Source organism: Ambystoma mexicanum, chromosome 6p (assembly GCF_040938575.1).
Source record: "Ambystoma mexicanum isolate Mex_15411 chromosome 6p, UKY_AmexF1_1, whole genome shotgun sequence".
NCBI classification, from domain to species: Eukaryota; Metazoa; Chordata; class Amphibia; order Caudata; family Ambystomatidae; genus Ambystoma; species Ambystoma mexicanum.
This window is the reverse complement of record NC_090935.1, coordinates 112,970,903-112,985,009: the sequence shown is the minus strand read 5'-3', so window position 1 is coordinate 112,985,009 and position 14,107 is coordinate 112,970,903. Positions and strand designations below refer to the sequence as shown.

Below are 14,107 nucleotides of genomic sequence, written 5' to 3'. Positions count from 1 at the left end.
ACACGGACTGTGGCAGCTATCAGCTATGGAGGGTGCCCATTGAGCATCTATTATAAATGAAACTATACCACCGTGCTCATAAAATAAAAGTGCCGGAGGCCGAGGGAAAGAGAAGGCCTTCCTGCTCTGTCTGAGGCATATGGCTGTGTGGCTTCTACGCCACACGATCCCCGAGGTGCCAAGTAGAGGCAGATGGCCCCGAAGAGTGCAAGGGCTGAGCATCAAGAGCCGATATTTGAAAGCACAAGGTACGAAACTGCGCTAGGTGGCAAAATTGGAAACGTGGGGGGACATAACCCACTTGAGTACATAGATCAGCACACACGAATCCACACGGGGCACCCAAGACAACAGCCAGGGCCTGTAGCGACTCGCTGACATCACGGCGAAACAGAGTAATAGAATTGCTATGCCACGGAAAGAGCAGCTTGGGACACTTAATCCAGATCACAAGATGGCGGGGAGAGTGATCAAAGGCAAAAGCAAACAACCCACGATGGATGCATTTGCTAAGTTCCAGCAGTCTCCAACGATGTCGACGCACATGGGCGCAAGTGGGCCCACGGAAAGCTCCCTGGGGACTGAAAACCACCAGATATTGACGGCCATAACGGAATTAAGAGACTCCTGGGGGATAGCAATGGCGGATCTAAGGACCTCCTTGGAGGCTAAAATAGACGCGGTGGGGATAGAAGTCAAACTGCTGAGACAAGATGTCAGGGCGCTGGCAGACAGAACGAGCAGCCTGGAAATTGCGGTCAAAACTAACACGACCACCAGCACTGATAATGCAAAGGAAGTCCACATACTAAAGCAGTAAGTGGCTAACGTGGAGAATCGCGCAGAGGAGGCCGAAGGAAGAGCGAGACGGAATAACATTCGTGTGGTTGGTCTGCCGGAAGGAGAGGAAGGCCAAGACCCTACGGACTATGTGGAGAATATGATCCTGCAGGAAATAGGGGCCGACAAACTCTCACAAGGATTCACAGTGGACCGAGCGCATAGAGCCCCCATGAGGAAACCAAAGCCTGGAGCCCCTCCCCGCGCAATACTTGCCAAGATATTGAACTATAAAGATTGCGAGAAGATTTTGGAGTACTTCCGAAAAAGGGGAACGATTGAAAGAGCCTCGGCTACTATTACAGCTTATCCCGATTATATAATGCTGGTCCAGAGGCAGAGGTACAGCTATGTGGCGGTGAAGAGGAGGCTGCGCACGGCTGGCATCAAATATATGCTTCTGTACCCTGCAAGATTGAAAGTGTTGTACAAAAGTAGAATGTTCTTCTTTGACACCCCAGAGGAAGCTGCTACATGGCTGGACCTACAGGGCTGCCCGGAACAAGAGGCGGAACGGGCCCAAGGAGAGCAAGATAAGTGACTAAGACACTCTATGCATACTGGTATATCACACTGCGAGGTATCCCAGTAGAGACTTGATAAAGACATTGATAGATGTGTAGGGATGGGTAGCGTTGAAGCCAGGTTAGGATACCCCCGATTCTGCTGATGTGTAATGGACTGGAATATAGAGTATTGAATATATGAGCAAATTGGATGGTAGTATGTGGCTGAATTGCAGCAAATAGGAGCGGCAGAACTTACCTTACCCCCCCCACCCCAAGTGGCAGTAGAAGTAGCAGGATAGCCATTAGGGTGACCTCACCCTGCTGAGCTTCGAGTACAGGCTATTGCCAGAAAGAGCTAGATGCGGGGGTAAGGAGAGGGGAAGGGATGTTTGTAGTTAAGGGAAGTTTGAATTGGGGAACAAGCCTATAGAGACTGAGATGGAAGTGGGATCTGGACTGCGCCGAATAGGGGAAGGGGGACTCTAATGGGCCATGGGGGACCTTAAAATAATTACGTGGAAGGTCAGGGGACTTAATAGTTACCTAAAGAGGAACAAGGTCATGTTGTACCTGCGCAGACAAAAGACATTGCACTGTTGCAGGAGACTCACCTGACACGGGAAAAGATGGAGATGGTTGTTAAGAAATGGAAAGGGGTTGTTGTGGGATCAACATATTCTGCTTATGCTAGAGGAGTGCTCATCTGGGTGGCGCCGCATGTCCCGTTTCAACTGTTGCAGGAAATGGTGGAAACGGATGGGAGGATGGTCATACTGAGGGGATTGGTGGAGAATAGGGAGATAACCATTGTAAATACATACGCCCCCAATGAGAATACGGCAGCATATTTCAGAACTCTGTGTACTAACCTTAGCATGTGTATGGGGAGCGCAGTGATCTGGGGTGGGGATTTTAACTGTGTATTAAACCCCAGGGTGGATGGATCAGATGGAAAGATTGATAGACCCGCCCCAGCAGCTAAAGCGTTGCAGACACCACTAGACGGCTGGTCTAGCAGATGTGTGGAGAACGAGACACCCCCAAGAAAGGCAATACTCGCACTATTCCGCCCCGCAGCAATTACATACGAGGCTGGACTATGTTTTTGCTACTACGTCGGAGGTAATAACAGAGATTACTCAGGCAGAATACAAAGCGAGGGTCCTCTCTGACCACTCGCCCCTGGTTCTCGGATGGCAATATTACCCCCCCTCCCCCCGAGAGCAAGGATTCCGACATGGCGCCTCCGGGCAGAGGCACTTAAGGATCCCTTTTTCAGGGAAGATATAAAAGAGGAGATTATAAATTACTTTGAGATGAATACGGGCAGCGTGGACTCGGCGAGCACATTATGGGAAGCCTTCAAGGTGGTGCTGCGAGGCGTAGCCATAGCAAAATCTAAAGGCCTGCAAGGTGGTATCTTGGCTGACCTACAAGAAACAGAAAGGGAACTGGAAAAGGCATTGAGGGGAGGAGGTGACACAGAGAGAGACATGGAGCTGATACTTAAACTGCAGCAGAAATGTGCGGAGCAATGGGAAAGACTGTGCAACCTAACTATAAAAAATATATAGAGAGACGGCATGTGGGAGGGGATAAAACAGGAAGGCTTTTGGCATGGTTATACAAGAGCGAAACCCCCAGACCCACGATTAGAACGATAATGAGAGAAGATGGTAGTGTAGCTGACACCCAAGAGGGAGTTAATCAGGAATTTGCAGATTATTATAGGTTATTATATGGGGATGAGGAGGGAAGTAGCTATGGGGAGATAACAGAAACACTGGAGGACATAGGACTGCCTACTATAAGTGCTGAGGAAAGAGAGGAGCTGGATGCACCGATTACTTTGGAGGAGTTAGAAGAAGTGGTGAGGCAGCTGCCTACTGGTAAGACTCCGGGAGCGGACCGGTTCCCAAGTGATTTTTATAAAGTATATAGGGAGGAAGTGCTCCCCCCAATGTTAGAAATGTTAAATGAGGTGTTTGAGGTGGGACGGCTGCCAAAGTCACTCAGAGAAGCAATCATAATACCGCTTCCCAAACCCAACAAGCCTGGGCATAGCTGTGGCTCCTACAAACCTTTGTCGATGTTGAACCAAGACAGCAAGATATTGACGGCTGTCTTGGCAAACAGACTGCGGAGAGTTATTGGCAAACTAGTACACCCCGACCAGACGGGCTATGTCCCAAATAGAAATATAACTCATAATCATAGACGACTCCAACGGGTTGTTGAATGGGGAGCAGGAACGAGGGTGAAATGGCAATTGTGTCCTTGGACGCAGTAAAGGCTTTCGATTCGGTCATGCAGCCCTGGCGGGCTATGGAATGGGGCCTGGATACATAAGGTGGGCGAAGATGCTATATAGTGAACCGCTGGCCAGGATCAGTGATATCCGAAAGATGGCAACTTAGTAGAGGCACCAGACAGGGGTGGCCATGATCCCCAATGCTCTATATACTAGCCCTGGAGCCCCTAGCAATATACCTTAGACAACAATACGATACCATAGGTATCGAGGTGGGAGGGGAACGACACTTGATCTCCTTATATGCGGATGACTTGCTGCTGTACTTGAGGCACCCGGAGGAAAATCTACAGTACATCCTGGAAGTGATGGAGAGATATGCAGGGCTGTCTGGTATAGCGGTGAATCCTCAAAAATCTAGTATTTTCCCGCTAGGCAGTTATAAGGGAATCCCTGGGGGATGATTACCGGTGTTACAAATACCATGGGCGGTTAGTACTTTCCGGTATCTTGGGATAGACGTGTACCACACGTTGGAAGAGGAGCACAGGCACAATACCGAGGTAGCCATTGAGAAAATCGAGAAGTGTATGAAATTCTGGGTGAAGCTGCCCCTAGCAATGATGGGACGAGGGGCAATGCTTAAGATGGTGGTCCTACCTAGGCTCCTGCATTATTTTGGGAATATTCCATACCTGATACCCAAGAAGTTTTTCACTAAACTAAACAGCATGTGTAGGGATTTCCTGTGGCATGGTACCCGGAATAGGGTGGCACTATGGAAGCTGCAGAACTTATGAAAAAGGGGGGATAAAACTGCCTAATTATGAGGTCTATTATGTAGCGAGCCAACTGACATATATCTCCAAATGGCCCTCAGATGAAGTGACCCCCGAGTCCAGGTTGTTTGGACATGATTGTTCCCCATTTTATTTAAGAGAGATGATCTGGCTGCCCAAGACAGAAATGTAAGGGCGCCCTAAAATGATGATGCTTGGGTGGAAGATGTGGCGCTGGGCATGTCGGATGATGGAGAACCCATTCCCATGCTCCCCGCAGGTACCACTAGTTGCACTGGCAGGGGGAGATAAGCAGCTAAGGATGATAATCAGGAACCACTGGGAATCGGTGGGGTTAGTAACGATGGGAGATATCTGGCGAGAGGGGACTATCATAGATTTTGAAGTGCTAGGGGAGGAAACGGGGTTACACACGGGCCAGTATATCACATATCACAGAATGGTGAAGAGAATTAGGAGAACATGGCCCGAAATGGTACTGGAAGAAAAACCAGATGCTACCATAGATGCAATATATGATATAACAGAGGGGGGGGAGGGGCATGAGATCTCTAGACTGTACGAGATGATGATGTCTAAGGTCGGGAAGGAATGAACACAATTAAGACTAGACTGGGAAGCGGAAGTAGGAGCCCCGATAGAGGACGGGATGTGGGAACGATCCCCTAGGGTACCACAAGAAGGTGTCAAGGAATGAGAGACTAAAACAGATACAACTATATATTACGCACAGGGCATATATGACACCCCAGAGGATATCTAGGTTTGAAAATACTGGACGACAAGCATGTCCCAAATGCAACGAAGAAAAGGCTGACATGGTACACATGTTTTGGTCATGCCCAGTAATTGAGCGTTTCTGGGGTGAAGTAGCACAGAAACTAGTGGAAAAGGGGGTCACGATTATTTTAGATACAGCCTGGGCCTGCTTGCTGAGGGGGTTGGTTCCCCAGATCGCAGAAACTTAAGCAAGTTAGTAAATTGAAAGATCTAGCATATGTGCTCACAAAATGAAGGATTGCCAGGTGATGGAAGACATGTCACAGGCCACGGGTGGAGGTGTGGTGGAAAGAGTTGCAGAAATGGGCGGAGGCAGAAACCATGGTATGGCAAGAGGCGAGCAAATGAGGAGGCGGGATCCCTGATGGCATGGAAATCATTAATTGCGGAACTGTTTGGGACAATACAAGATCTGACAGAATCCACGGAAAGTGAGACCCCACCACACGAGGCAGATACAGAGTGGGTGGAATAAATAGGCTCGTAAGGGGGGGGGGATAAGGGGAGCAGTGACCGAAATTAAGCAATGAACAATTGAGCTGTTGATATATGCACTGCGTGTTTGGTTTGTATTGTTTTTTGGTTGAATCAATCAAATTGTTTAAACAAAAAAAAAAGGCTAAGAAGGTACATTGGGACCACCAAGCCCTTGAGTTTACTCAGTTCTGGATGTCTTTTCTTGACACACAGACCCTACAGGGATGACTGTATAATGTACTCTTATTGCCTCGTGACTGTCCCAGCCCTTTCTTAATGTATTTCATGTTTTAAAATGATCATCTTGGCTGCAAGGTTGTTACATGCATTCACCTTTTTTTGCACGAGACAAAATAAATTAAAGCAAGTTTATTTATATATTACTGAAATAAAAAAATGTATATTAAGCAAGGGTGTGGGAGCCCCTCTACTGAGAACGAACATGGGTCAAATACCCTGTTCTATAGGTAGGTTCCCACTCAGGCTGCCTTTTTGTGTACTGGGTCCTCCTCCTCAATGGCTACTGAGAGCAGACTTCACCACAGGTAACTCACAGCAGAGCTTCCTGCCAATACTGCCGCACTTAAGGCACAACGCTATTCATTAGTGATTAGCACAGCTACGTCAGAGTTACTAGAGGGATCTGTCATTTCACCTCAAGATAACTGCAAAATGCAACTCGATGCATTTAACGGAATTCTAATGCTTTAATGTGTACACTTCACCTCATTATATCTCACTTTTCTTTGAAATGTGCCATTAAAGTAATAGGAGGAGCCCGATAACATCCCCCATGTATCCTCTTCCATCTCCTATACCTCACCATCCTGTAATATATTCATACATTGTTTTGTTTTTTATGCCTTTCCCTTCTTACTATTTTGTGTATTATTTTATGTTAGCGTGACTATGCATCTTTTATTGAATGTCAGTGTGTTTAGTATGAAATGAATGCATTGTATCTGACATGTAGTTACAATGACATTTTGCATGGAGAAGTGTTTCAGTGAAATGTATTTCAATTAAATAAACGGGATAACATAGGATACCATGAGGAGGGATGTAGCAGGGATGAGAACCAGGGGTGGACATGTTTTAAAAAGTGGCTCATATTACACCGTGTGAGCAAGCAACCCCTCTACATACAGTTATGAAGGGGTTTGGGGGGCAGAGTGAAGAAGAGCATACTGGGAGCTTTATAATATTTATTTTTAGTTCAAAGGGATGAGGGAAGATGAAGGAAGGTGATGGGAGACAGGGTAAGAGGGGCAGAAAACCAGAGTACCTACACAAAAGAGGCTCAGTGTGAAGCAGTCCGCGTGAACATTTACAGAGTTCCCTGCAGGCCCCTCCAGCACCGAGCACAGCCTGGGAAATAGTGAAATCCAAATAAAAGGCAGGGCAGCATGCACAGAAATACTCGGATGAATACAATATGTCAGGTGTGGCTTCAGTCATACAGCACAGGGTGTGTACCTGGGGCACAGTAATCAGCAGCATTGGCAGTGTGAACCTCACCTTGAATTTTCTGAAGCAGCTTGCTCAGTACAAGTTGGCACTCCTGCACCGTCTCCCTCAGCAGGTTCCCATCAGCAGAAGAGTGTATGGCCTGAAAAGAAGAAATAGTGCATTTCATCACGTTTGTTTTTTTATCGTGGTATAGTTTGTTAAAACCTTTCACAATACAAAAACTTAATGAACAGCATGTAAACATTAGACATAAAAGCTTCAAAATCCATCAATTTATAAAAGATATATCTGTCATAAATCAATTCACCTAATAATTCATAATGAATCGACACAATTACAGAAATTTCAGAGCCACTCATGAGACGATGCCAGGAAATATCCGAGCTTAAAATGAAGGAATTATTAACACACTTAATGTGCCCCCAAAATGTTTCCCAATATGAGCGGTGGCCGCAGAGCGCGTTAACAGATGTATCTGCGTTCAGGAGGGGTGCCCGAATTAGGCCCCATTTTAGCAGAGTACCCAAAAAATTGTAGTGAAAGCACATATAAACGATTTCATCAAATCAAAAAAAAAGATAGCATGCATTTTACTAACTTGGCATCCAGCTTTCACAGAAACCCTTTAGTAAGCAAACAGCCTATTTGCCCATTTGCACAGATTTGGAACGTTGTCCCTCAAACTGATATGTTGACCCTCTGGGGGAAACGCCTTGAGCTCACCGACTCCAGGGCAAACACCTCTAGAGCATAGGCAAGAATACAAACCTAGGTAGGGAAGACATACATTAAAACATGAAGATGTCCTCTTCGAAAAAAATCAAGTGTGCTCGGTGTACACATTTCCCAGGCAATGAAAGGAATTCTCTATGCCTTTCGCGTTGCTTTCCTGTTATTCCAGAATAACTCAGGTTGTTATTGGTGCATCTCCAGTAAAGACCACAAAGGAAGTCGTGCCAAACGGTTTAAGCGTGAGCAGGAGAAAGGCAAAAGCTCTGTTTGATTGTTCCACTCAACCCCACTTCCCTTCTCCCACTCCAGAGATCCTCACCTCTCCCCTGTTGCCCCTAGCAATCCCATCGACCTCTGCTACCCCACATCTTATCTGCTGCCTGTTATCAAGGATTCCTCTTTACTGTCCCTTTCCTTCCATTTCTATGGATCCCCACACTTTTTGCTTTTATTTTTGAATCCAACCTTTCTTTTTACAGTGACTACACTGGCTTTGCTCATATGTTATGGGGAAACTGACATGTCCTTCAAGCTGTCAGTACTGGGAAGCATTGTTTCCTTTAATCTAGTTACTTTGTTGCTACTTTTAATAACTCGTTATGTAATGAAGGCATGGTATCAACAGTAAGTGACCATAGCTCAAGTGTGTTTATTGAACTTCAAAAAGCGTTTGATGAATGTCTATATAATCCTAAATCAACAGATGGGAGCAAGCTACGACCATCAAATAATAACGCAGCCCTAGTGGTGCCTTGTCAAAATAAAAAGGGCCTGTATTAATAAACCTATTGCCAATCCTTACCTTTAAATACAAGTAGTGTGGGGAATAGTGTTCCGAAAAATGAAAGAAGTGTTCACAAAATGATAGGTCAGGATGTTCAGGCCGTTGGACTCGGTTCCCCACGTTTTCAGCACAGGACATGGCGGTTCACTCGAGCGTAGCACAGTCTCTGGCTTCTTTAGCACGAGGATACAGTTCAATCATTAGCACCACAGCCTTCTGTGCTCAAGTCTCTTTGTTTCTCAAAGTCTCTTCATTCAGAGAGCCTGATGCAACCAAATAAACAGTAATGTTCCTTTTCTTTTCCAGATTTTCACAAGTATTCATGAAATCACTATGTTCTCCTGACCCTCTGCGCTTCCACAGCTCGTTTGGTGTACCAGTGCCCTCCTCAGGCAGCTGACTAGGAGCGACAAGAAGCACAGACAGACGAGGGCCAATATCCCCACACTCTTGTTTGAATGCGTGAGCTCCGGCACTACTGAATACCGGCGGTCCCGGGAGGCGGACGGGACGGCAGGTGTGGAGGAAGAAAGTGCAGAATTAGGTGCTGGAACTGGAGGTGGGGGCCCCCAGTAGAGGAGAAGGGCCCGTTGGCAATGGCTGACACAAAAAGGGCAATCGGTACCCCCTGTGCCCAGTAGCGGTGTGAAATGAAAGTTGCGTAGACCGGCACACCAGCAGGTGGCTATGCCGGTGCTGGAGGGGGTTGGAGAGACCAGAGCTCAGGGCAGGAGCCGGAGGCGTTGGTGAGTGCCCCACAGCTACAAAGAAGGGTTGTGAGCAGCGTAAGCTGCAAACAAATTGTTGAGTATCACGGAGGATAATGGCTGAAAGAGACTCAATAGGGAGATGACCCGGGTCTCTCTGGAAGCGGTCACAAAGGATCCGTGAGCAGGAAGTTCGGAGAGGATGCTAGCAAGGACAAAGGGATCCGGGGAAAGGAACAACCCGGACCCGACCACGTTTTGAAGGTGCGTGGGAGAAGGAGGACCTGTTACCCCTGCTGGGAGTGGCAGCAGTCCCTTGACCAGGACCTTTGTGAGCACCTACAGGAAGACCCCCGGCTGGCCCGGGGAGGGCCTGTGGGATGAACTCAGGCGAAGGGGCTAAGCCAGACCAGGCAGGGCGCAGAGGGGGACAGTCTACATGGCAGAGGAGGACAGGAGCCTGTGTAGAGGGCCAGGAAGGGCTTCCAAGCGCAAAAGGAAGCAAAGAGGAGATGCTGGGGGCAGAAAGGGGGGGGGAAATCGGACCATCACGGGAGGAAAGCAAAGGAGCAGAAACAGCAGTAACTTGTGAACTGGGGAATGGGCCGGCAAAGCAAGGTAGGCCTGATCCAACATCCCAGGCCTCTGGGGTGGGAGAGAGGGGGCTGACCGATTGGGGGCCCTTGCTCCATTGACTGAAGAGGTGGAGAATAACTTTACTCCGGGTGGGGGGGTCACAAGAGGAGAGGAGTGAGGAGAGCGGGGAAGGGAGAAGTGAGAGTGTCAAGCCCACGCGGATAGTCTTTGCCTGGTGACAATGTCTAAGACAAGGGGGAAGGACCAGCCATTACCCCCCCCCCCCCCCCCCCCGAAGGGTCCTAGCAAACCCATGGAAAGCATTTTACAGAAAATGTGGGGTAAAAAGGCAACCTCTTCCCTGGGAAACTTAACAGACCAGGAGCAAAGGGACCAGGGGTTAACCCAGGAGAAGGAAGGAGAAAACCAGCAAGTAACACACCCCCTCCTGAAGCAATACTACAGAGTTCGGAGACAAAATCACGGACACTGTAGAGAAACAGATGACAATAATGAGAGAAGACCTTGCCTCCGCACTCCAAGAACTAAAACAAGATACGAGCAAGATGGAGGATAGGGTTGACACAAATTAAAGGGCCATTCAAGAGCTGACTGAGGACTCCAGGAAGATTGAGACCCGGGTAGAAAAAATTGCAATAGCAACCCATAACCTGCAGACGGAGGATTTGGAGAATAGATCCAGAAGATCGAATATCTGGGTCAAAAATATCCCAGAAGAAGTGCTAGACAAAGACCTTGAACTAATGATGAAGGGCATATTTGAGGATCTATTGGACTCTAAGGAGGCGCTGGAAGTAAGGATAGACAGGATCCACAGTCGGCCCGCGCAGCACGAAACCAGGAGCACGCCCCAGAGATGTCTTGGCAGCCCTACAGGATTACAAGACCAAGGAACAGATCTTACAAAAGTCAAGGAAAGCCAAACAAATATCTTATAACGGGTGGGACCGGTTACTCTTCCAAGAGTTGTCCCAGACAACCTTGCTCAAAAGGAGAAATATGGTCCCGATCACCCAGGTACTCAGACAGAAGGACACACGGTACAGATGGACATTTCTGTTTGACATGGTATTCGAACGGCTGGGTAGGCAACACAGGATCACTGCTATGGTGGAAGGAGCAAAGATTCTGGGGATAGAGGAGTAAGACCTGGGGCCAAGGACACTGAAAGCAAACGATCAAGGGAGGTGCAAAAGTTGGGAATGGTTGACAGTGGTAAAACCAAAAAGGAATGAGATGGGGGGATACCAACCCCATTTGAACGGTCCTGCCAGTGGAGGGAGTGGAGATGGAGAGGTCCGTTAGCAACAACCAAAGCTGTAAAAAATAAATAAAAATAAAAAAAGGGGTAAAGGTTCAGGGGCTATACAAGTATTATGCCTAGGGAGAGCGATCAAAGCGAAAAAAGGAGGAGGTCCTGGGGGGAGGGCGCGGGTGTGTAGGAATCTAGTATGGGTTGGGAAGACACAGTTGGTGCTCTGGCTCTGGCTATGGCGTCAAGGGGACTCAATTCCAGAGGGGGTGTGAGTAGAGGCTGGTTGAGTTCCTCCAGCTCAAGGGAGGGGGGAAGGGGGATTGAGGGGAAGAGAGGGGTAAATGCGACCTAAATGGGAGTGGAGGGATCACAAAGTAAAGTGAATATCCTAGGGAAATGGGGAGCTTTAACAAGCTAAAACTGATTTCTCTGAATATAAGGCGCTTGAACTCCCTGGTGAAGAGGAAGAAACTGGAGAGGTTCTTGCAGAGGGAGGGACCAGATATAATCACACTACAGGAGACATGTATAGACACAAGACAAAGAACCGTCGGAGTGCTGGGATTCCCCGCTATTGTGCAGTCAACGAACTAAGACAAAGAGGGCGGGAGTGCTGATAGGCTTCCGATCCAACCTGGACCTAACAGTAACGGACATAGATAGAGACGCTTTAGGGAGGTACATAGCGGTGAACGTGAAGGGGATGGGAGGGGGGGAATTTACTCTGCCGACTATTTACGCCACAAACAAGGGTCATGATGCCTTAATTCAAAGCATTTTGGTTAAGTTGGAGAAATTTGCGAAAGGACCCAGAATACTATTGGGGGTCTTTAACATGGCTTGTGAACCGGGAAAGGATAGATCGACAAACACTAAAGGGAACCAGGGGAAGCCCTCGAAGGAGTCGGTAGAAAAGGTTGAGGGATTAGCCACAGTGGACCTATGGAGTGAGAAAGAGGGGAACAAGGAGGGCTCACGTTCTCCTTGTATGTTTATCGCTCGTCATCGAGAAAATATGTGTGGACCTATAGGAAACTCTTGGGCCGGGTAAGACTCATTGAGGTTGGGGCGATCTTTTCATCAGATCATGATCCTATGATGGTGCAAATAGCTAGAAGGTCAGGGCCCCTGGGTCTATGGAAATGGACCTACCCGGGGTACTTGTTCAAAGATGATAGTTTGAGGAGGGAACTGGAGGGGGAGATAAAGAACTACTTTGGTGACAACAGGGTTGCTGAGACTTCGGGACAAACGAGATGGGATGCCTTTAAGGCTACCATCAGGGGAAGAATTATAGCAATCAAGTCACGTAGGGAGAGGGAGTAAAGACTACAGGAAACAAACCTTGAGGGGAAGCTGAAGGAAGTAATGGCAAAGATGGGAGGGGGAGCCAGAGGGGCCACGAGAAAAGAATATAGAGGGATTAAGGCACAGTTGGAGATTATACAGGCAAGGGCGGCGGAAAAGGCTCTAGCGTTCCTAAAACAAAAATATTACATAAAGGCCAATCAAGCAGATAGACTGCTGGTAAGAATTCTAAGAAGGGAGGAGAAAGCTAAAACGATTCTTAAGTTAAAGATTGAAGGAGGGGGTACTAGCACAGAAACCAGAGATATAACTCGGGATTCTCGAGGTTGTATAGGGAGCTGTATAGTTCGGCCAACCCGCCAGAACACAGTCAAGTCGAATACTTGAAAGCAAATGAGCTGCCCTGAATTACGATTCAAGATAGGGAAACACTAGAGCAAGATATCATGGCTGAAGAAGTGCGGAGAGTCATTATGGCCCTCCCCAGTAACAAATCCCTGGGTCTGGATGGATACAATACAGAGTTCTACAAAATATACAGGGAAATTCTGATTCCGTATTTGGTCCTGTTATTTAATGACAAGGGGCGGGAGTGAAGAATAACATCCACTATGGAGGAGGCGAAAGTGGCAAAGACCCGACAGCATGCAGCTCGAACAGACCAAAATCCCTGATCATTACGTACGCAAAGATATACACAAAGGTCCTGGCCAACCGTTTGGACCAACTGCTTCCCAATATAAATGGCCCAGACCAGTCAGGGTTTATTAGGGGTAGACAGACCAGCGATGACACCCGAAGAATAGCTCATCTTATAAAAAAGGTCCACAATACAAGTTTCCCAGCGATTCTAATGGCGCTCGACGCAGAGAAGGCGTTTGATATGGTGGAGTGCCGATACCTGTTCTTAACTATGCAGCAAATGGGATTTGGGGAAAAATTCCTTACCACGATGAAGGCCAACTACCAGAACCCAACACCAAGACTATCTATAAATGGCCAACTCCTTGAGCCCATCAGGATCAAGAGGGGTATAAAATAGGGATGTCCTCTCTCCCCCTTGCTATATGCTATTTACTTGGAGCCTCTTTTGACAGCAATACGAGCGAACTGGGATATAGACGGGATAACATTTGGCGGAAGGTTCCACAAGGTGGTTGCCTTTGTAGCTGGCATGCTCTTGACATTGGGGGATTCAGAGGGCTCCTTGAAGGCAATGCAAGGGGAGATGAAAAGTTTTGGGAGGGTAGCAGGGCTAAAAGTCAACCCCATGAAAACTGACATTTTCAATCTTACAATCCCCTAGGGAAGTAGAGGAGGGGCTTAAGCGTAGCCTTCCATATAAATAGGTTGAGAAACATCAAACCTATACGGTGATAAAACTGACCAAAACAATTGAGGAATTATTTGCAGCCAATTACAGACCACTACTACAGGTAATTAGAAGTAAATTGTTGGACTGGGTCCCCCTATCAATAACATGGATGGGCAGGATTAACGTGGTGAAGATGGTGGTGCTCCCACAACTACTGTATTACTTCATGACTCTCCCAATCCAGGTCCCGACCTGCTTCTTCCGAGCAATCCACAAACATAC

The 14,107-nt window shown here is 47.5% G+C and overlaps 1 protein-coding gene across 2 annotated transcripts in view; it reads right to left on the bottom strand.

Annotated features, from left to right (window-relative positions):
• The window catches only part of FANCG (FA complementation group G), a 574,353-nt gene that overhangs the window by 539,219 nt on the left and 21,027 nt on the right, over window positions 1-14,107 (bottom strand). For both annotated transcript variants that reach the window (XR_011280595.1, XM_069626811.1), the window contains exon 2: window positions 7,176-7,266. Coding sequence is in view for 1 of the 2 variants with exons in the window: in XM_069626811.1 (XP_069482912.1) it covers window positions 7,176-7,266 (91 nt within the window). In the remaining variant the exon portion in view is untranslated. The remainder of the gene's footprint in view (window positions 1-7,175; window positions 7,267-14,107) is intronic.